Source organism: Bos indicus, chromosome 28 (assembly GCF_029378745.1).
Source record: "Bos indicus isolate NIAB-ARS_2022 breed Sahiwal x Tharparkar chromosome 28, NIAB-ARS_B.indTharparkar_mat_pri_1.0, whole genome shotgun sequence".
Classification (NCBI taxonomy): Eukaryota; Metazoa; Chordata; class Mammalia; order Artiodactyla; family Bovidae; genus Bos; species Bos indicus.
Genome location: NC_091787.1, coordinates 4,499,874 through 4,524,730, shown reverse-complemented (window position 1 = coordinate 4,524,730; position 24,857 = coordinate 4,499,874). Strand labels below are relative to the sequence as shown.

The 24,857-nt window shown below is 38.0% G+C and overlaps 1 protein-coding gene across 2 annotated transcripts in view; it reads right to left on the bottom strand.

The window, feature by feature from the left end:
* Positions 1–2,352: 2,352 nt before the first annotated feature.
* TSNAX (translin associated factor X) overlaps positions 2,353–24,857 on the bottom strand; it is a 36,877-nt gene continuing 14,372 nt past the window's right edge. For both annotated transcript variants that reach the window (XM_070782141.1, XM_070782140.1), the window contains exons 5-6: positions 7,630–7,757; positions 2,353–4,018 (exon numbers count right to left, since the gene is read on the bottom strand). In XM_070782141.1, the coding sequence (XP_070638242.1) occupies positions 3,641–4,018; positions 7,630–7,757 (506 nt within the window). In that variant the 3' untranslated portion in view covers positions 2,353–3,640. The remainder of the gene's footprint in view (positions 4,019–7,629; positions 7,758–24,857) is intronic.

Below are 24,857 nucleotides of genomic sequence, written 5' to 3'. Positions count from 1 at the left end.
TCTCTATTTCTGCAAAGTGAAGTTGCAATTTTGATAAGGACTGCACTGAGCCTACAGATCAATTTGCAGAGTATTGCTATCTTAACAATATTAAATCTACAATTCCAAGAACACAGGGTGCCTTTTTCTTCTGCAACATTTTATAGCTTTCAGTGTACAATTTGCACTTAGGGTCAATTTATTTCTATATATTTTATTCTTTGTAATGCCATGGGGTCACAAAGAATCAGACACAACTCAGTGACTAAACAACAACAAAAATACTATTGTAAATGCAATTATTGTCTTGATTTTCAGATTTCTAATTGCTAGTGTATATAAATACAACTGATTTTTAAATATTGATCTTGTATCCTTCAACCTTGCTTAATTCGTTAATTAGTCCTAATGGTCTGAGGGGTTTCAAGGATTTTTTATAGAGGTTTTCTACATATAATACCATGTTATCTCCAAATTGAGATAGTTTTACCTCTTTCTTTACAATCTGCCCTTTCTTTTTCTTGCTTAATTGCCTTAGCTAGAACCTCCAGTACAACGTTGGACATCCTTGCTTTGTTCCTTATCTTAGAGTGAAAACTTTCAGTTCTTTCACCATTACAATGGTGTGTGCTTTACAGATGCCCTTTACCAGGAGCTTCCCTGCTGGCTCAGATGGTACAGTCCGCTTGCAAGGTAGGAGACCTGGGTTTGATCCCTGGGCTGGGAAGATCCCCTGGAGAAGGGCACGGCAACCCACTCTAGTATTCCTGCCTGGAGAATGCCATGGACAGAGGAGTTTGGCAAGCTACATAGGTCCATGGGGCTGCAAAGAGTTGGATGTGACTAAGCATGCATGCATGCACTTACCAGGATGAGAAATTTCCCTTCTACTGTGAATTTGTTGAGTGTTTATGTCATGAAAGGGTGTTGGATTTTGTTAAATGGTTTTCCTGTTTCTGACAGGCATCATGTTTTTTCCCTCTTCATGCTATTAACACGGTTTATGTACTGATTTTCATGTTGAACCAACCTTGCATTCCTGAGATGGAATTCCAGTGTTGGTCATGGTACACAATCATGGTGCTGGGTCTAGTTTGGTTTACAGTGTTGTTCATGTCCTCCATTTCCTTACTCATCTGTCTTGTCGGCCCATCCATTATAGGAAGCTGGGTATTAAATTATCCAACTATTACTGCTGAACTGTTTATTTCTCCCTTCAGTTATCTCAGATTTTGCTTCATGTATTTTGGGACTCTGTTGTTTTATATATATGTATTTTTTTGATTGCTATATATTCCCAGTGGATTGAGCCTTTTACCATTCCATGTTGTTCTTTGTCTCTAGCCAAAAAAAGTGTTGAAGTCTATTTGTTTAGCTCTCTTGGTTACTGTTTGCATGGAATGTCTTTTCCCATTCTTTTAATCTATTTGTTAGTCTCAATCTAAAGTGAGTCTTTTGCAGTTAGCAGAGAGTTTGGATAAAGTTTTTTAATCCATTTCATCAATCTCTCATTTAAATAACACCTTTCTTTGAGGCACCTTCAAAAAGCCCTAGGGTTCTGCAATCTTTATTATGGAAAAAACACTGATTTAATACATGCAGCAATTACTTATGAAAGAAATACCCAATTTTATTTTAGAATTTTTCAGGAACTTGCGGTGTTACCTAGAACCAGCTTCTTTTTATAATAAAGATGAAAAACATTATCACAGGTGATGGTATCAGAGCAACCATTTTAAAACTGAGAGACATTCAGGATATACTTAGAGATCCTCTACCATCCAGGCCTAACACCTACTGTGTTAGTGTAACATGTAACGCAGAAATGCATCAATAGCCATGGCACCAATCCACCTGTAGCAGATAGTGCTGACTATGAACCCAAAGGCCATTTCCCCTTCCCCTATGATGGTAACACCCTAATTCAGTTTCTTGTGTTCACTCTTCTCTCAGATAATGGACACTTTGATACATTAAGGTGATCTCATCTTCCTTTCCACCAGCTGGTTTAAAGGGATAGGAAAGTGACCCAGTTTGCGTCAATGAGAGGTGTCTTTCCTGAAACTCTCACTACTTCTGGACCCATTTTAAGAAATCATAAATCTCTATATTAAGCAAGTCTGTATCAAGTTTCCTGTTAAGGCTAAAACTTCTTAACAGTTTGATGAAATATTTCTCAACGGATCAAAAAATAAGCTAAACTATTATATTTTAATATTTTATTCAAAGAGTTCAGTTTTAAACATCTATAAGATATCCATCAACTTCAAGTGGCAAAAGAAACAAAAATATGTAATAAAACTATTTCAGTATCTTTGAATAGGGAAACCAAAAATACATACTACCACCAGAATAAACAACAAACAAACCTAGTCTATTAGGCATGTATATATTTTATTTTCCTTTAGGTGATAATTTTTGGAAAATTACACTTTCCAAGAATAAGCCCTTGCAAACAGAGCGGCTAATCTTTCCAAAAATAAAATCCAATATCTAGACTCTCAAAACTCACAAAACCAAAAGAAAATGTCTAGTTGTCAGCCAACAGTGCCATGCTCAAGTCAGTTTCACACCACAGGGAATAATCTACAACTAACTTTAGTAGGCAAACTCCAATTCTAAATATTACTAGTGAGGCTGCTTCTATTACTAGTGATACTACTTGTTATTCCCAACTGTGTTGACAATTGTCTTATTGCTGAATTGTATGTGATAAATCTTCTTTGGCAACTTTTTATGTATCAATTAACACAACTGGACAACTATAAAGATTTGGGTTAACTTAATATTTCAAAGATTTCAAAACTTCATTATAATATTTAGATGTAATTTCTTATAGATGTTAGAATAGGAAAGCCTCCACACATGCCTAATGAAATACAATAACAAGAAAAATTACTAAATAATCATTAGCTTTTCAGTTGTGTGTGCAATTATATAATTCAATTCAAACATTAGTGGCAATATTACAATGTTAGTGCCAATTCTCTATCAGACTTTCTGTGATAAAGGACAAAAATTAAATGTAGAAACTAACATCTGGGTACCTGTCAATTTTTCTGGAAGGCTGTTTCATATGGATTCAAAATGACCTAAAATTAGCCAGAATATAGTATGAATTCTCACTACAATACCTCATAGAATTAAAGTACATTAATAATAATTTTAATTCTTATTCTATGGAATAAGCCTATTTTGGAGGCTTGGCACAATCTTACCAAGAAATTTAAATAGGAAACTCAAGTCCAGATGTGTAATTAAGAAATCTTTCTATATATTAAAAAAATCACCAACTTAAACTATAAATGTCTTCCACTAAATATTACCACTCCAAAATTCACACAAAGTAAATTAAAACAGGTATGGCAGAAAGTGCACTCTGAAGCATGTTCACATTTAACAAAGATAAATGACGAAGTTTAGCCAACAAAAATTCAAATAGGCATATATGCAAACACATCTGTATGCAAATTTTCATGAGTAAGATATAAGAAATGATTCATTTTGGTAATTTTATGTACAGCCTGTATACAATTTAAAACAAGTACAACTGAAAACATTTCTAAAGCCACAATAAAGTCAAATGATATACTAAATAACAGTCTTACAAATTGGTCTCTCTTAGGAGTTCTTAAGAGAAAAACAACTGAGTAATGTTATCCTAAGAAATGCCCTCCTCTTGATCAATCATTTCTGTCTTAACTGAAAAGACGTCTGCCAGCATGTGTTTTGGGATTTCTGAACCTCTGACTTTCAAGGCATAACAAGCGTTCTCCACTTTGGCCAGACTTTGTTTCAAAGTATACAGCTTCTTCGAAACCTCGTAAGGTCCGGTATTGCCAATGAATGAAAACCCATCGTAAACCTGACGTAAAAACTGGCTCACTTCAAAGGGAGTGTCAATGTCCCCGTTCCCGACACTGTTAATACACATTCGCATCAACTCTCCAGTTAAATCAGCCACTCCCAGAAGGTAATCAACAGGCGTGATTCTCAGTCTCCAAGTTCCGCACTGCTTATCCTGTGCATCAGAGGAAGGCTGGTAAAAAAAAATAAACACACACACACACAAAGAAAATACACTGTGAAAAAGAGTGACTATGTATACATATAAGGCACAAAATCAACAGCGAGTCAACCATACTAATCTTCTCTAAATAAAATGATCCATTTTGTTAAATGACCATTCAAGATGTTACAAGAAGAACTCATGCCCTCAGCAAGGAGTTGAATTTACGACTTCAAGATAATTCTGAAATCTAATATTGTATCATTATAAAATCAACCATTTCCAACTTCACTTGACATATAAAATAAAGACATTCTTAAGGCCTAATGACTTCATCACATGACAATGGCTTACATATTTAAATGGCAAATCATAAAGCCCTCCAGGTTTATGATCCAGTCATGATTTTCTCAGTCACTTAGTCCTTTTCTGACCTCTCTTCTGTCCCCACTCGGCACTGACCATCATGATTTAACACTAACACTCTCTTGCTATATCCTCCTCAGTTTCTTCAGACTCCTATTTTTCTACTGCACCTGCCCAGCAAAAACACACCCTGAATCAGTATTAAAAACTATTCTTGTTAGTGCTTTATTCAAGTACTGAGTACCACTAGGCTAAAAAATAATAATAACGATCACAACTGTATAGCGTTTGTACCACTACAAATTACTCACCAATCCTTTACTTATTTCCTAGATGGTTCTCGCCCGTCTCTTTGAACACTATTTCAAACCTTCACTACTTTTCTCCTCAGCCCCTTACTCAATCCCAAACCTCTTCACTCTCAGTAAACAATCTTGCCTACTTTCACTGGCCTGGTTATCTGCCAGATCCCCTGGCATAAGCTCACTCAATTACCTTATCCCTAAAAACAAAATAAAACAAAACAAAAAAACTTATTTATGTCCACATCCATCTTTACCTTCTATCCTTCAGTCTCAGATGATGAGTTGTCCCTCCTCTTGTTTGAGGTTAACTCTTCCAAATGACCTTGACCCATCTCCTCCCACCTCTTCCAGGACCTTGCTTCATAAGGTGTATGCCCTTGGGCAAGTTATTTCATCTCTCTAAACCTCAGTTTCCTCATCTGTAAAATGGGATAACAGTACCTACCTCAGAGGTTTATTTTTAAGGATGAGATAACATTTACCAAGTTCTTGGCATAATGCCCAACACAAAGTAAATACTCAATAAATGTTAGCTGCTATCACCATTACCGTCACCACACCAATCTCCTCTCTCCACATCAACTTCTCTCTAATGGATTCTTTCTGAAAGAGGCGATGTCTGAACTGTTATTAAAAGTCTGATGAGACTTAGGTGGGTTGCAATTATACTGAAGGACATTTCAGGCAGAGGAAACTGCAATAGCATGCAGATGAGAACTGTGCTGTGTACATGAGGAACAAGTGAGGTATTTCTTTAGAGTAAAATTTAAAGTAAGAAGTAGTATGGGATGAGTCTAGAAAGACAGAACAAGGGATAGAGCAAGGGGAGAAAGCCACGATAAGAAATTAGAACTTTACCTACAGGTAATAGAGACACTGAGAATTAAGTGAGCAAATGACAGAGTGAAATTTAGGTCTTATAGATGATTCTGGTTGCTTTGTATTAAGGACATGACTCATAACACTGTTGGACTTTTCAGAGACCATATGTTCCAATCTTCTCAATATGGAGTATAAGAAATGAGGTCCCAGAAACACTGCAGGTAATATCACTAGTTAATGGTTAGAACTGGGTAAGTATCCAAAGTCAGCTCCCCAAGTATAGTCTGACCTGCTATATTTCATTTCTATTAACTGTTAAGAGAACTGATATCTTTTTGGAAAGCATAGATTATGGTGGGAGTGGTGGGGGGGTGGGGAAGCGGCTGGCGTTTTTATAAGTCATTTATACAAATAATTTTTGCTTAAGAAAACATTACTGTTCTTTGTTTCCATCATTAGGAGTTCCCTGAATATAATTAAAAAGTTGATTTTGAAGAAAAAGGCATGTTAAGAAAATCAACAAACTGTCAAGGAAATAAATTCTGCTTTACTGATAATATATATTAGAAACCAGGGAAAATAAAATTACTTAAAATGCAATTTTTCACAATAGACTTGAAGTATTTAGGGGAAAAATATCAGGATACCTATAACTTAAACTAACTGAGCAAAAAACATTTAGATGAAGCAAATAAGGCAAAATATTAACAATTATTGAACCCAGATAGTGGGTACATGGGTGTTCATGTATGACTATTCTCTCCACTTTTCTTGTGCATTTGAATTTTTCATAAGAAGTTTTAAAGAATTAAATGGTTTGACACTACTCTCAATATGTAAGTCAGAGCAAAATACCTTCCCCTATTGGATTTCCAGAAATTTCAGCACCAAAATGAATCTCTAGCACTAAAAGGAAATATTATTTATGAACGTGGTCTTAACATTTTGAGAAGACACGTGTGTATGATTATGACATCCTAATCTTAGAATATATTTAAAAAGCAGGGTCACATAGGCTCCCCTTACTTCTTTTTGTAATTCAATCTTTACTAAATGAACTAAAAATATGAAAGAATTTTACTTCTCACGATGAATTTCCTCAATAAAATTCGCATAATTTTTAAAATTGAGAAAATATATGGTTTCCCTGAAGTAAGCTACACCTGTCATGCCAAATTATCTCACTTTTCAGTATTAATATTTTATTAACATTCAAGAAAATATGATTTCCATACCTTCTTCCACTTTCTGCCTACTTGACAGATTTTTTAAAATAATAATGAAAGAAAAACTGATGAAAAATAAAGAAAAGAAAAAAACTGTTTAATTGTACCTTTAAGTGTATTAATATCTTAGGAGACTATCTAATACTCAAAATTTTATCTCATGGCCTAAATATTATGTCTTGAAACTCAGGGGGGAAAAAACAGTATTTATTTAAAAGATGAATTACACTATTTCAGATACAAGCATTATGAACTCAGTGATTAGATTAACATCTCTCACTATATCATAACAACTTTACATTGGCTCTTATAATGACTACTAACTTTTGGGCACCTATGTGGCATGTGCTGTATAATACCTAATTTAAAATCTTTAAATCAAATCCTTTAAAACACTCCTTTGAGGTAGATACCTGGCACGGGGTCCCCGTGGCACATGGTGAGAAACACTGGAAGGGTGACAAGGACACTCCTGGCTTTGGATTCAAGACGCCTGGTTTCCAAGTTAGCTGTCACACTTGCTTGACTAGGGCTTGATAAGTTACTTAAACTCTGTAAAAGCCTTTTGTGAAATGAGGGTAGTAATTCTTACCTCATAAGTTTAATAAAAGGATTAAATGACACAGTGTTTATAAAGGGCACAGAGCAAATACACAGTAAAACTAAAAGTGAACTTAACGCAATAACCACTCCGTAATGCTTTACATAAAAGGGTACTGTTCCCCCCAACCTACCCACAGTCGTTGAGCCACTAACTAATGTATTTAGAAAGACCATTTCCCTAGCTGGGAATCTATGAAATCACACTTTAGAAAGAACAATATGCAATATTCTTTGCATTATAAGCCAATGAATCTCCTACAATCATCACACTGCTGTGTAAATTATGTAATAAATGTGAAATATGATTTTAAATTCTTACAGTCTTATTTTCTTTCCCATTGTCTTCTGTTGAAAAAATCAACTGTTTATTAATTTCATCCATACTGATAAGTGATCGTGTTTTGATGAAGTGTTGAAAAGAGACAGCCTCCACATATTCCTGCAGTCCTGAAAAACCAACAGGAAAATTACTAAGGAACAACCACTAACTTAGTAAGAATATCATAGTAAAGAACTTCAAACTAATCATCATCTAGCTCAACAGAAGCTTAACGGTATCTATTCCATCAGCCCGAGACTGGGTTCTGAGAACACACCACTGGGGACAGCCGCTGGGGACTAGCGCTGCACACAGCGCACGTTCCTGGGGCTGAACGTAAGGCGGCTCAGACAGAAATGCGTTCAGGGTCTTCCTTGTATTTCATGAGTCCCTTAGTCTTACAAATCTACTCTCTCCTACAGAGAAATGGCAAAGATTTTCCGAAAAATACTTTTTTAAAGGATTTAAGAAAGGGCTATTACCAAAATTCTGGTAGGCTTTAATAGAACTTATACAGATTAGCCTTTGTTCCCTTAAGCAGCAAAAATAGACAATCACATGAGATAAAATTAAAGATAATTTGGCTCTTCCTTAAAATGTTCCTAGGTCAAAAACCCAAAACACTGTAAATAATGAAGGTTAAAGTGTCAAAATTCAAAATAACATTTTCCTCATACTTCAAATTAAATCCTTTCTGCTTCAGTAGTTGAATTAAAAAAAAAAAAAAAAACCTAACAAGTAATAATACCAGTTGCACCAGATGTAAATCCTACAGAGTCCACTCTGAATTAAAGGTCGATAAAGGTCAAAAATCGGAGAAGGCAATGGCAAGCCACTCCAGTACTCTTGCCTAGAAAATCCCATGGATAGAGGAGCCTGGTAGGCTGCAGTCCATGGGGTCGCTACGAGTCGGACGCGACTGAGCGACTTCATTTTCATTTTTCACTTTCACACAACGGAGAAGGCAGTGGCAACCCACTCCAGTGTTCTTGCCTGGAGAATCCCAGGGACGGCAGAGCCTGGTGGGCTGCCGTCTGTGGGGTCACACAGAGTCGGACACGACTGAAGCGACTTAGCAGCAGCAGCAAAGGTCAAAAATAGTGCTATTTAAAACAACCAAATTCTATAACCATACTTTTCAGCATTATTTTATTATGTCTTAATCTATAAGGTAGTACTTACAGGGAAAAAAGTGTTTCTTAAAATTATTATCATTACTGCCAGTTTAAGAAACTTGGTCTTCTTTTTGAAGGCTTTATTGTAAAAAATAGGAAGAGGAAAATAAGTTCAGATAAATATCAGAACCTGGTAGGGTCATCTGTATTTAAGTTCTCTTTCTAACACTTCTCCTGAGAGTCCTGCGCTCACATGACCTCCCAGTAGCTAACACTAACAACCAGGCCCGGCGGCAACAGTGTCAGAAGGCTGACCACTGCCGTATCGTCACATCACGTGTCAAAGACAAAAAGGAGATAGATGACCTGGTTCTTACAGCAATAAAAGGAAATAACTAAATGAAAATATCCTGACTCATTCTGAACAGCAAATGATGCTGAAGTAAAGTCAGAAAACAGGTGCTGCCAGAGCAAGACACAATAGAGCACTTTGTTCAATAAACCATAACATGCTGCGAAATGAAGCAATACAGTTGAGTTTAACACAGCAGATAACATCTTTTAACATTTACAATAAAAATACTTTCGTAAAATTTCAGTTTTAGGAATAGGTTAATAAAATCCAGTTTCCTTTCCTAACAACAACCTATATTTCTCATTTCCTTCCAGAAATACTTCAGGCATACAAAAGCAAACAGCAAAACTTAAGAATCACTCATTACATAACTAAATAGCTTTACCATGATTAGCTCTTACTAATGGGAGCTAAAGAAGATATGTGCACAAAGATTTATGTATAAAGATATCCATTATTACAATCATTATAAACACAAAAATGGGAAAATGTACAAGATCAGTAACAGAAGTGCCACTTGTCCACTTACTGTCTCAGTTTTATCAACGCACAGAATGGAGGTGGACCTCCAAACGGCTCTCTTTTGCCCGCTGGCACACATCAAGCGTAGCTGCTAGAGGGCCCTGGAAGGACAGCACAGGAGGAACGAGCTCTGGTTCCCGGTGTGCCCAGTCTGCGGCAGCCATCTAAGCGTGGGGAGCCAGCGGCTGGAGGCGGGCAGCAGCACGAGGCCTCTCCTTGGAGGCAGGTTCTCTCTGTGACCCAGAGAGCGGTTCCCAGTGAGCCACCTCCATGGGCAAGGAGTCATGGTGCAGCACCTCCCCATGGAGAGACTGATGCATCAGCGCAACATCTCAGCCATCCAATGGCCCATGACTTTAACGGGGTAGCTGGGGGCAGGGGTGACTTCACCAGATGTGTTCCTTCCATGGATGTGGATTCCTCCTCTGATTTCCTGTACTCTTTAGAGTTCATGTTTCCTCTTATAAAGAAGTCCCCTATACAGTCAATTCTTTATATTAAACCTTCCCTATTCATTGGAAAAGACCCTGATGCCAGGAAAGAGTGAGGGCAGGAGAAGGGAGTGACAGGATGAGATGGCTGGATGGACATCTCATCCAACGCAATGGATGTGAGTTTCAGCAAACTCTGGGAGATAGTGAAGCCCAGGGAAGCCTGGAGCGCTGCAGTCCATGAGGTCACAAAGAGTCGGACACAACTTAGCGACTGAACAACAACGCAGTTTATCTCCTGTTTGGACACTGATAACTACCGTAGGCTCTTAAGAAAAATAAACAGTGGTACTGTATCTCCTTCACCCCTAGTACCCTACAGACAGGTATTCCAGCGTGAAAGGCCGGCGAAGGTGCCTGTCCTTAGAATCAAGACGCAATCCTAGCAGGAACCTTAACACAGATGCTCCCTTCCTTATTTGAGGTTTTCCACTTGATGTTCTCTACTGGATGCTGTCAACATTTACACTCACTCAGATCTCTCCCATCCATAAGCCATACCTTTCCTCGCAACTATTGCCCGATATCTCTACTCCCCTCCACAGTTAAATTTCTTAATAACCACATCTCACACTTCTCAGCCTACTTCATTCCAGCTTGAGCACATCTCTAGGCCAAAACAGCTCTAACTTAAAATTATGCCAGTTAATGAATCTAATGGACATGTTTTCAGTCTTAATTATGTAGCAGCATTCAGCATTTTGACCACTTTTTCCCTTGCTTCAACAAGCTTCCCATTGGTTCTTTTTATGGCATATTTTCCTAGTTCCCCTTTTTTCTACCTCTCTGGCCATGTCTTCTTAGTCTGTGCCAGTCCTAGGCTCTCAAATCGCCTATGCTAAATCACTTCAGTAGTGTCTGACTCTGTGCGACCCCATAGACAGCAGCCCACCAGGCTCTGCCGTCCCTGGGATTCTCCAGGCAAGAACACTGGAGAGGGCTGCCATTTCCTTCTCCAGCAAATTACCTATACTTGGCTTCAATTAATGCTGCCATCTCCCAACTTTACATCTCTGGTTTAGAATCACATATATCCAAATGCATATTTGACAATCCCATCAGAGGGACCTCAAAAATCAACATAATCAACAATGAATTCACAATATTCCTTCTAAACCTAGCCCTCTTTGTTTTGCCAATTCTAAGAGGATCCTGGCCTTACCGCCATCTATTTTCCCCCCTTTCTCGTCCATTCTCACACCACAGAGTTTTTAATAGTCTTGTAAATAGTCTTTTTTGCCTATTTAATAACTATAATTAATAACAGCTTAATAATAATGACCACATCACCACCCTGCTTAAAGCCTAAATAGCTTTCCATGGCTCTTAGAATACAGAGGAAAATCATTAACATGGTTTATAAGCACCTGCTTAATTTCAACCCCCATTTACATCAACTCATGCCATGGGCAGGTAGTTATACATTTATATAGTATATAACTATACTCATGTAGTTATACATTTCAAAGACGGATATGTAAATCCATACAAATCCTTTAACAAAAGTACATTGTTTGAATACACTCTCTGAATTTTCCTACTTCTTCAGTATTTCTAGGCATAACCTTGCCCCCAAATTCCTAAAGTTGGCTTACATTTCAGGGTCATATTGAACAAAAATAGTATTTTAAATGCTGCAAATACAAGCAGCAAAGTTCTTGTCATGTAAGATTCTATCAGTTGAAGGTGGTGCAAGCGAGCTTCCCTGGGGCTTTATGGTTAAGGCTCAATGATTTCATCAAGCAAGCATTATCTCAGTTTAATAGGTATAAGCCAGTGTAAGCCTGTAGGTGAAGGATGACTTTATCTGTACACCTATAATCTCAAGCTGATTTGACACACAGGATACAAATCCCAGTGCGTAGTTCAAGGTAGAGGAAATCAGTCAGAAGGGAGGTTACCACTTACACTGAGCCAGTCTCTTCCCTGCTCTCTCATGGTAACACTATGTGATGGTTCATCTGGTGCTCAGGCCAAACACCTGTTAACTGTGGGTGTGAGAGTACTTTCAAGATGTGATTAACATTTAAATCAAGACTCTGGGTGAAGCAGATACCCCTCCAAGATGGTGAGGGGTGGGGGTGGAGGGAACACCCATCCAACCTGATGAAGCATGAGGATTCCCAACTAAGTAATTCTGCCGGAAACTATGGTAGAGAAATGCTGCCTAGGTTTCCAGCTTGCCGATTTCAGATTCAAGACTGCAGCATCAACTCTTTAAAGAAATTCCAGGCTGCTAGCCTGCTCTACAAATTTCACAGTTGCTGCTGCTAAGTCATTTCAGTTGTGTCCGACTTTGTGCGACCCTATAGACAGCAGCCCACCAGGCTCCCCAGTCCCTGGGATTCTCCAGGCAAGAACACTGGAGTGGGTTGCCATTTTCTTCTCCAATGCGTGAAAGTGAAAGTGAAGTCGCTCAGTCATGTCTGACTCTTAGCAACCCCAGGGACTGCAGCCTACCAGGCTCCTCCGTCCATGGGATTTTCCAGGCAAGAGTACTAGAGTGGGTTGCCATTGCCTTCTCCTAATTTCATAGTTGCTAACCCCCAAATCATGTGAGTCAAGCCCTTAAAATAAATTACTACCTACCCGCCCCATGCCCCTACCTCATGAGTCCTATTGATTCTGCTTCCCTGGAGAATTCTGGGAATTGTGTGTCTGGTGAGATAGAATGCTCACATAACTAAGTGTGCACATAACTTATGCACATATTTCTGTCTTCTCTCCTTGACTCTGTGCTAGATTTTTTCAGTTCCTCACCCACACTGTGCCCTCTCTGACTTCAGGGGATTTTGTATGCTGCTCCCTCAGCCTTCATTCCATTCTCTCCTCTTTTTCAACCTGATGAATTAATAATCCTTTCAAGTCCCATCAAATAGCACCTCTGAAGAAACTGCCTGACGCCACCACATTCTAAGTCAAGGCCTTGTTATATGTTCTCCTAGTGCCATAAGCCCTTCCTTTGTGGCATTAGTCAAATCTGTAATATTTAAATAACATAACAATCTCTAACAAATGTCCACTTCCATCCCTTGCTGGAAGGGCAATACCATGACTACCTTGTTCACTACTTACCCTCTGTGCCTGATATAACAGGTACAAAAATATAGTTAAATGAGGTAGATCCATTTTTGAAGACCTACTCCATAATTTAAAATTTAAAATGTTTTACAGGGACAGTTAATAAATAGGAAATTGTACATGTCAGAAAAAAGCACAAAATAAATAAGTAAAAATTAAAACACAATATATACACTATGATTATAAAGACAGAAGGAAACAGGAAAAATTTGTGACTTAATGTCACAAGAACTCTTACCATCTTGGCTCTCTAAGTAAGGGGGTTTAAATCATCCTAGAGGAAATACTGTTACATTGAGACAGTCTGCTTACAGAAATCACTGGGGGAAAATTATGTCCAGGAATTTGATTCTGTTCAAGGAAAGACTGAAATTCCAGGACCTATCTACCACAATGCTTAAGAACGGCATCCCAGAGTAAATGTCCTTTCAGGAATGTTTGGATGTGCAAGGGGAGAAGTGGAGCTCAATTCAGGGCAAGAACCACAGAGGTGAAACGGCCTCCATACCTGAAGAGAAATATTTCAAGTTTCAAAGCTCAGCAGTGGGAAAGGAATAAGAATTTTTAAAAAGAAAAGAAAACAAGCATGAAAAAGCAAATTAATATTTTTAATACCATTCCTAATACTGAATGAACTTTAAAAAAGATACTAACTATATAGTTAGTATAGAGAACATATTGGTAGAACATCACTTCTTTATGAATAGAAAAAGATACCTGGCTGAATTCATTAGTTGTAGAATTGTTTTATTCACATGAGCCAATTCAAATCATGGAAATTTATTTTAATGAATGATTTTTAAAAATGACTTGTAGTTAATAAAATCAACTAAGTACAACCAACTTCCTGGACTATGTCTCAACTATAAAACAAAAGTACTAGACACCATGATCTTTGTGGTACTTCTCAAATTTAGACTGGTATGAACTATTCTTCCTATTGAAATATCAAAAAAAATTCATCTTAGTGAAACCAAATTATGTGGCAACTGAAGAGGAATGCCATTTGCCTCTAGAACAAAGCACTTCCCTGAATGATGTTGCTAAAATTTTGCCATTTTATGAATAAATGCACATAAAAAAATATAATTCACCAAACAGGGTAAAGAACATAAAATTAAACATTTCAACCATTTTTAAGTGTACAGGTGTGCTGCATTAAGTGCACTGACTTTGCTCTGCAACCAATTCCCACCACTGGGCATTCCCTGGAGGTCCAGTGGTTAGGATTCCATGTTTTCACTGCTGAGGGCTGAGGTTCGACCTCTGGTCAGTGAATTAAGATCCCACAAAGTCACATGGTTTGGCCCCTCAAAACACACACACAAACAAAAACAAAATACTGAATCCCTATGCCCATTAAATGACTTCTCATTCCTTCTCTTTCAGCCTCTAACAACCAGTATTCTACTTTGTCTCTATGAATTCAGCTCCTCTGGGTACCTCGTATAAATGGAATCATATGGTATTTGTCGGACTTTCCTGTTGGCTCAGTAGTAAAGAATCTGCCTGCCAAGGCAGGAGACGTAGATTGGATCCCTGGGTCAGGAAGATCCCCTGGAGAAGAAATGGCTACCCACACTAGTATTCTTGCCTGGGAAATCCCATGGACAGAGGAGCCTGGCAGGCTGCAGTTTATGGGGTCGCAAAAGCGTTGGACGCGCCTGAGCAGCTGAACAACAAATGGTATTTGTCCCTTTGTGACTGGCTTCTCTCACTGAGCATTTAGCTGTGTTGTAGTGTGTGTCAGAATGCCCTTCCTTTCCAATTTATAAGGCCAAACAATACTCTACTGCACGAATATACCAAATTTTATCTATTTACCCATCAATGGACACCTGAGTTGCTTCCGCCTTTCAGGTATGGTGACTAACAGTGCTATGATGATGAGTGTACAAATATCTGCTTGATTCCTGCTTCCGATTCTTTTGGGTATATACTCAGAAGTCTCCAACAAAAATCTTTTAAAATATATAAAAAAAACATTGGTAGTGTCTAAGTCGAGTGTCAATATAAGATAATGTATCTGGTAGTCTACACATCCACGTTTTCAAAGCTCACTGTAACTTTACATGGCTGTATTACTATCCTTACTTTATGGATGAACAAACTGTGGCTAGAAATCCACTCAGACCACTTAAGGAGTAACTTCAAGCCCTTCCCACTTTACCTTATTCAACTCCATGTAAAACATACCCATTTTTTCTCACATTTTCCCCCACTAAACCCCTAGGTCAGTTTTTCTCCATGCTTCATTTACCTGTTCTCTTGCCTCTGATACTATATTCTTTCACGATTCTGTGCTAGTCTGTGCCTATGTTGCTCTCTCTCAAATCTTTTTTACCTGTAAAAAGAGTTAAATGTTCTGATACATTCTAATCAAGGTAGCACTCATTTCTTCAAACCTACTACATAAAGCTTATACTTCAATTAAATGCTTCAGTAGGCTTTGCATGATCACCTATTTTACACCCTAGAACTATGAAGACAAGAATCCTCCCTTTGATACAACTCTGCTCCTTCCTCCATTCCCCACGATAGTACTTCATATACAAAACAGACTCAAATGCTTAGTAAACTGCTTCTAATGCAATTTATAATGACTGTTCCTCCTCAATAGCTTTATGAAACTCAAGTGTTTTGACAAAAATATTGGCATTTGGTATTCAAATGTTTAGAACTATCTAATTATCCTTTATCTATAGTACTTTGGATTTAAGTCCACTAAGAAAGACATATTCTTACAAACGTATAGAGTTTAAACCGATGAAGTTCAGAATTAGAGGGCTTATCTGATTTATTTTCATACAGGAAAAAAAGGATATGGAATAAGAGCCCTAAAAATGCATCTGTGGTATTAATCTCTATTAAGGTGGGTGGCTGTCAAATATTACATTTTCAAGTATATCTAAAGTCATTATTTAAGTTGTCCTTGTGACGTGTTTGATTAAGTCACCTCAGAGATAAGGGAACCAACTTCTACTCCACAGAAATTAGATTTCAATATATACCATAGAGAAAGTTCAAGGACGTCTGGCCCCAAGGTAAAAGGATGTTTAAACAAGTTATGCTTCAACTTGATGAAAAGGACATCCGCTATTTCCAGTGAATAATCCCCAAGGTGAAAATTTTCAATCTACTGCCATATTCTATCAAACAATGCCTTCCCCTTCTGCTTCTGCCTTGGATGAAATCCAATTAGAATTATTTACAAAATCAGCTGCCAGTAAGAGAGAAGTCTGTAGGTTGCTTTTATGTAATTTGTTATTTTCCATCTTTTTCTATGAGAACATGTACAAGGAAACCCAATGAAAGGCTTCTGATTATTTTTATTTATTCTTATAATATTTAAGCAATATACATTCCACCCAAATCTCCATCAAAAATCATAGAGTAATTTCATCATAACTCAAACTACAAACCTCAACTTTCTTCCCAAGCATCTAGTGTTACAGGATCTGACATGTGACCGAGCAATTCCTCTTGGGTATACGCCCAAGAGAACTGAAAGCACGTGTTCACACAAAGACTTATACGAACATTCAGAACAGTATCATTAACAGTAATCATAAGCAGGAACAACCCAAATGTCCAAAAACTAATGAATGGATAAACAAAATGTAGTATATATGCCCAATGAAATACTATTCAGCCATAAAAAAGAAAGTGCTGATAGAGGCAATGACATAGATTAACCTTGAAACATTATGCTAAGTGAAGAATTCAGACACAGAAGGCCACACACTGTATGATTCTGTTTCTATGAGATGTCTAGAACAGGCAAATCCATGTAGACAGAAAGCAGATTAGTGCTTGCCTTGGGGTGAGGGAAGGTAGATAGGGAATGACTGCCAATGGGTAAGGGGTGTCCTTTAGGGATGATGAAAATATTCTGGTATTAGCTAGTGGTGATAGCTGCACAACCTTGTGGTTACGCTAAAGATCACTGAACTGTACAATTTAAAAAGGTTAATTTTATGATACACAAATTATATCTCAATCTTTAAAATGGCATTTATAGCTATTTTAAAGAGTACAACCTGAATTTTTTCAAAAGTTACCTTTACCAGATCACTGAAACATTAAAGTAAAATTACATCTAAGTTTGATTCACAGGCCACTCTGCTAATAAAATGTATTCTCAAACATGTAACTTTTATACAGATAATAAATATGTACTACCAACAGTAAAACAAATGCAAATCCACTAATTGGGATTTTTGTCTATCTGAGCAAGGCTTTTACTTTAGCACTGAAGAGTGTATGTTGGGCAAATCGGTATTACTGAGTTTTTACCTAAAATGAAAATAAATTTTAGGATTTAGCATACTATTACAGATTAATTTTGCTAAATTCCACAGGGAAGAGAGAGAACTTTTGTTAACAGTTATGTCCCAGAGTAAAAAATGCTTTCCACGAACATATACCATTTAATTTTCAAAGCAGTCCATGCAGCTGTTACAGTTCCCCAACAAAGAAGCCCAGGTCGCTTTTGCAGCAAAGTCTCTTTCTCTGCTTCACCTCACTGAGTAAATTTTATCTGTTAAAAGCAAATCTGAATGAGCAGAAAAGTTAATAGCAATCTTGAGAGCTTCTGAATCCCCTAGAGCGGACTCTGGGATCCTGGGAGAGGATCAGACTCTTTTCCTATTGCAATCGCTATAATACTTCCTGAAACAATTCTTGTCAGCACTTTGAACTCACTTGTCCTTTGGAGTGATAGTCAAAATATTTTAACAGGAATATAAATTATTATCAATATAAACCTAGAATTTTAAATATATTCTTTTATTCCCTTACAATATTAAAATACATGTATTATAAAACCTGCTTCTCAAGTGATTTAAGATACATCATAAACAATCCATCAAACCATCCTGATAATTCTTCAGTCATTTCTTGATTTTCAGATGTTGTTAGGGTGATCTTTCATTTGATTTGTCTTTCAGCTAAATGAGCCATGATTGATATTGGGAACATCATCAAACTTTTCCCATGACTTCTTCCACTAAAATGATGGTCACTAGGTGACTGGGGATCCTGCCCATGTGGGACTTCCAGGCCTGCCTCCATGTCCGCTATATCTCCCTATCGGTCATCAAACCTCTGCTCCGTTCTCATCATTCACTCTCTTTTAACCACTGGAGGATGAAGAGAGCAGAGGAGAAAAGAAAGGAAGCACATGATGTCATTTGGGTGTGTGTGTCCTTTGATTGTCTGCTAGGACCCAGGGCAGAGTCCCCTCCCCAGACCCCTTCCTCTGTGTGAAACAGCTGCTCCCCTCTCCTCCAGGAGTGTGTCTCACACAAACCAAGGTTCCCTGAACTGACCTCACAACCTGTTACTGCAACCTGAGGAAACAGGCTTCTGCTACTGGGATCCTAGTCCATCAAATATTCTATTCTATTTCCTTCAGTTAAGACTCCATAGGTCTTTGGCTTTCTTCTGACTCTACGCTTACTTTGGACCATTTTATCCTTGTCTATAAATGCAACTATAGCTTATAACTGATACCTCCATGGCTGTGACTGCACCCCGAGTCTCTAAACCCATTAGGAAACTGTTTGGGTGCCATATTAACTACATCCAAAACCCAATTTGTCTTCTATCTCTTAATAAATAACATCCGTGCTTAACCAGCTGGCCAAACCAGAAACCTAAAGGTTTTCCTAGTTTATTCCCTTTTCTTTGTACTTTTTAAAAAGGCCATATTCTAAGAACATGCCCTTTCCTCTTCCTCCCCACTGCTAAGACAAAATGGAGACGTCCTAACTCCACACCAGGAATGACTGCCAGAGCCTCCTGACTCACCTCCCTGCCTCCAGCCTTCCTCCCAAATAAATATGATAAAATCATAAGGGAAAGCAGACTTGAAGTGAGGATATCTGAGGTCCAAAAGTCAAACTGGTCTCTTACTAGGTGTATAAACTAATGGAAGTCTATTAAGTTGCTGCACTTCAATTTCCTCATTTGTAAAATACAAACATCTACCTATATTGTAGGTTTTATATAAAATAGTATGTCAGTGTCTGGTACAAGAGCCCTCTGTAACTACTGAATTAAACTGAAGTGGGAATTATTAAAATAAGAATGCTGGGCATTAACTTTTGTTAGAACAATATTTTGTTGTTGCCGTTACTGTTCAGTCTCTAAGTCGTGTCTGACTCGGTGACCTCATGGACTACAGCCCACCAGGCTCCTCTTTCCTCCACTATCTCCCCGAGTTTGCTCAAATTCATTTCCACTGAGTCGATGATGCTATCTGACTATTTCATCCTCTACCGTCCCCTCTCCCTTTTTCCTTCAATCTTTCTCAGTATCAGGGTCTTTTGGAGCTTCAGCTTCAGCAATGAGTGTTCAGGGTAGATTTCCTTTAGGATTGACTGGTTTGATCTTCTTGCTGACAATGGGACTCTCAAGAGTCTTCTCCAGTACCACAGTTCAAAAGCATCAATTCTTTGGCACTCAGCCTTCTTCATGCTCCAGCTCTCGTATCCATACATGACTAGTGGAAAACCCATTCCTTTGACTATACAGACCTCCACCAGCAAAGTGACGTCTCTGTTTTTTAATATGCTGTCTAGGTTTGTCATAGCTATCCTTCCAAGGAGCAAGCGTCTTTTAATTTCATGGCTGTAGTCACCATCTGCAGTGATGCTGGAGCTCAAGAAAATAAAATCTGTCACTATTCCTACTTCTTCCCTATCTATTTGCCATTAAGTGATGGGACTGGATACCATGATCTTAGTCTTTTGAATGTTGTTTTAAGCCAGCTTTTTCACTCTCTTCTTTCACCTTCATCAAGGGGCTCTTTAGTTCCTCTTCACTCTCTGCCACCTTCTGTCATTAGGGTGGTATCATCTGCATTATCTGAGTTTGTTGATATTTCTGCTGGCAATCTTGATTCCAGCTTGCAATTCACCCAGACTGGCATTTCACACGATGCACTCTGTACACAGAAGTTAAATAAGCAGGGAGACAATATACATCCTTATTGCACTCCTTTCCCAATTTGGAACCAGTCAGTTGTTCCACGTTCGATTCTCACTGATGCTTCTTGACCCACATACAGGTTGCTCAATGGACAGGTAAGGTGGTCTGGTACTCTCATTTCTTAAAGAATTCTCCACAGTTTGTTGTGATCCACACAGTCAAAGGCTTTAGTCAATGAAGCAGATGTTTTTCTGGAGCTCCCTTTTTTCCTCCACGATCCAACACATGTTGGCAATTTGATCTCTGGTTCCTCTGCCTCTTCAAAAACTCAGCTTGTACATCTGGAGTTCTTGGTTTATGAACTGTTGAAGTCTAGCTTGAAGGATTTTGAGCATAACCTTACTAGCATATGAAATGACATTATAGTAGTTTTAACATTCCTTGGCATTGCCCTTCTTTGGGACTGGAATGAAAACTGACCTTTTCCATTCTGTGGCCACTTCTGGGTTTCCCAAATTTGCTGATACCTTGAGTGCAGCACTTTATTTTTTCTTTTATTTTATAACTTTACAATATTGTATTGGTTTTGCCATATATCAACATGAATGTGCCACAGGTATACACGTGTTCCCCACCCTGAACCCCCCTCCCTCCTCCCTCCCCATACCATCCCTCTGGGTCGTCCCAGTGCACCAGCCCCAAGCATCCAGTATCGTGCATCGAACCTGGACTGGTGACTCGTTTCATATATGATATTTTACATGTTTCAATGCCTCTCTCCCAAATCATCCCACCCTCTCCCTCTCCCACAGAGTCCAAAAGACTGTTCTATACATCAGTGTCTCTTTTGCTGTCTCGTATACACGGTTATTGTTACCATCTTTCTAAATTCCATATATATGCGTTAGTATACTGTATTGGTGTTTTTCTTTCTGGCTTACTTCACTCTATATAATAGGCTCCAGTTTCATCCACCTCATTAGAACTGATTCAAATGCATTCTTTTTAATGGCTGAATAATACTCCATTGTGTATATGTACCACAGCTTTCTTATCCATTCATCTGCCAATGGACGTCTAGGTTGCTTCCATGTCCTGGCTATTGTAAACAGTGCTGCGATGAACACTGGGTTACACGTGTCTCTTTCAATTCTGGTTTCCTCAGTGTGTATGCCCAGTAGTGGGATTGCTGGGTCATAAGGCAGTTCCATTTCCAGTTTTTTAAGGAATCTCCACACTGTTCTCCATAGTGGCTGTACTAGTTTGCATTCCCACCAACAGTGTAAGAGAGTTCCCTTTTCTCCACACCCTCTCCAGCATTTATTACTTGTAGACTTTTGGATCGCAGCCATTCTGACTGGCGTGAAATGGTACCTCAGAGTGGTTTTGATTTGCATTTCTCTGATAATGAGTGATGTTGAGCATCTTTTCATGTGTTTGTTAGCCATCTGTACGTCTTCTTTGGAGAAATGTCTATTTAGTCCTTTGGCCCATTTTTTGATTGGGTTGTTTATTTTTCTGGAATTGAGCTGTAGGAGTTGCTTGTATATTTTTGAGATTAGTTGTTTGTCAGTTGCTTCATTTGCTATTATTTTCTCCCATTCTGAAGGCTGTCTTTTCACCTTGCTTATAGTTTCCTTTGATGTGCAGAAGCTTTTAAGTTTAATTAGGTCCCATTTGTTTATTTTTGCTTTTATTTCCAATATTCTGGGAGGTGGGTCATAGAGGATCCTGCTGTGATGTATGTCAGAGAGTGTTTTGCCTATGTTCTCCTCTAGGAGTTTTATAGTTTCTGGTCTTACGTTTAGATCTTTAATCCATTTTGAGTTTATTTTTGTGTATGGTGTGCAGCACTTTAACAGCATCATCTTTTAGGATTTAAATAGCTCAGCTGGAATTCTATCACCTCCACTAGATTTGCTCATAGTAATGCTTCCTAGGGCTCACTTGTCTTCACACACTCCATGATGTCCAGCTCTAGATGAGTGACCACACATTAGGGTCATTAAGACTTTTTTTGTATAGTTCTGTGTATTCTTGCCATCTCTTCTTATCTCTTATGCTTTTGTTAGATCCTTACTGTTTCTATCCTTTATCATGCCCATCCTTGCATGAAATATTCCCTTGTTATCTCCAATTTTCTTGAAGAGATCTCTAGTCTTTTCCATTCTATTGTTTTCTTCTATTTCTATGCATTGTTCATTTAAGAAGGCCTTGTTAGGAAGGGGGGTCAGGAGGGGGAACATGTGTACACCCGTGGTGGATTCATGTTGATGTATGGCAAAACCAATACAATATTGTAAAGTAATTTAAAAACTAAAATAAAATTAAATTAAAAAAGAAGGCCTTATCTCGCCATGCTATTCTCTGGACCTCCGCATTCAGTTGGGTGTATTTCTTCCTTTTTCCCTTGCCTTTTGCTTCTCCTCCTTCCTCAGTTATATGTAAAGCCTCCCCAGACCACCACTTTGCTTTCTCGTATTTCTGTGGCTTTGGGACGGTTTTGGTCGCTGCCTCCTGCACAGTGTCATGAACCTCCATCTGCAGTTCTTCAGGCTCTTTGTTGACCAGATCTAATCCCTTGAATCTATTTGTCACCTCCATTGTTAGTCATGAGGGAGTTCATCTAAGTCATTCCTGAATGGTCCAGGGATTTTTCCTACTTTCTTTGATTTAAGCCTGAGTTTTGCAATATGGAGCTCATGATCTGAGCCACAGTCAGCTCCAAGTCTTGCTTTTGTATAAGACAATATTTAAAACTTCCTTAAACAAAGCAATGGTTTTCAGGGTTTTTCTTTCTTCCTTCCAATGCATTAGCTCACAGTTTAGAGGCCATTATTCTTTCAAAATGTTACCCTAGCTCAATGTGCACTATCATATTAAGAAGTAATAATAAATTACTTTAAGGGACACTATTGTTGGAATAAGGACATCTCTGACTTGGTGCATGCATGTTCAAACTGAGTAGGAAGTTGTCTCATCCATGCTTCCTACTTAGCATTCCCACCCCAAGCCTTACCAACTGATAGATGTCAAGAGTAACCTGATGAAACAGGATTTCAGAAAAGCAGTAAGAATGTTCAGAGATGAAAAGAGAAACTGGGTGAAAAGACCTGCCTACACTTGGACAGTCTAAGTAGTGTGTATCCAACATCTACCTTAAAAGAATGGTCACAAACAGTCTCTGACCCAGAAAATGCCTATGAGAGATTTTCTCACGGTCACAGGACTCACCGCGAAAGTTTGTAGTATGATATAAACAATTGCAATCAAAGCAGTCACAAGAAATGTACCCTGAATCATCTCACATTTTAATGCAAATTTAAACTACGTATTTTTATGTAATTAAAACTTTTTATTAAATAAATGTAATAAAATGTATTAATATTTTATTAAAATATTTTATCTATGTAAAACAAAAGGAAGTGAGACTCTTTAACCAGATATAGGATCTAAGATCATCAAATAAAAGCTGCTGGCTTTGCAGAAAACAATTACAGTGTAAAGTACCAAATACTAATTAGCAAAGTGAGTTAGTATAAAAAGTTTATCAGGGTAAATAAACAAGTCAGATGCCAATTCCAATACCATCTCTAAGCTCATTTACAAAATGAGATGGTAGCACAAGATGTCTTCCAATGTCTCTTTCAGTTTTAAAATTATTTTCACATTAGGCAAATGAATGCTTTCAAACCAAATTAAAATACATGAAAAAAAAAAACCATAAATCTATCAACATGCATATGCCTGGATTTCCCACTAAACCAAATGGACATCAAATTATTGAACTGGGCAAAGAAAAATTAACTATCCATCAAACATATTTCATTGTCTTTGGCACAGAGGGCGTATTTCCCATTCTTCCTTGAAGTTAGGTGTGGACATGTAACTGGCCAATAAAATGTGGGCACTAGTGATGGATGCCATTTCAAGAGCTGGCCATAAAAACCTCAGGCATGACTCTGTACTCATCCTTTCCACAACCTGCCAGCTGTATGTTGATGTCCTGGCTCATCTTGGAAACCACATACTGGTAATATCAGAGCCCCAAGATCCTGGGTCTATGAATGACTAAGTAGGCAGAGCACACTCAAACCACCATTGCAAAGCCTGGACTTCATATGAGAAAGAAATGATTCCTATTTTGTTAAGCCACCAAAATACCGTAAGTTTATCCATTTGTTTCCTGTGAATGAATGGGACGCTTCATTCCCATTAGTTCAGGTAAAGGACCTGAACTAACATCTCTGCATACAAAAATCTCACAAAAAGAAAAATTCAATGTTTAGCTATATCTTTTTCCCTTCACTAAATTCTTCCATTATTTATTCCAAAAGCTTGCAGATCTTCGTGTCTTCATGTTCACTTTTTCACTAAGCTGTCTCAATTGTGCTAATATACTGAAACGATATCAAATTTTTCTGTACTGATATAAGCTTTAGAATGTCTGCAAAGATTAATATTGATCCTATTTTTGTATTATATCTAAGCAACAGCCCCTGGAAACATGTTTCCTTTTGGAAGCAACAAAAAACAGTCAAACAAAAATCTGCAAAAGCAAATCATTAGATAAAAGATTTGGCTGAACAACAAGAACAAAAAAGCCCTTTTAAAATACTTTTGCTCTTCATTCTGTCAACATTTATCAAACAGCTATTAAGTGTCTGGGATACATCAGTTAACAATAACAAGAAACTTTTTGTAGAAACTAAGAGTCCACATTCTAGTAGA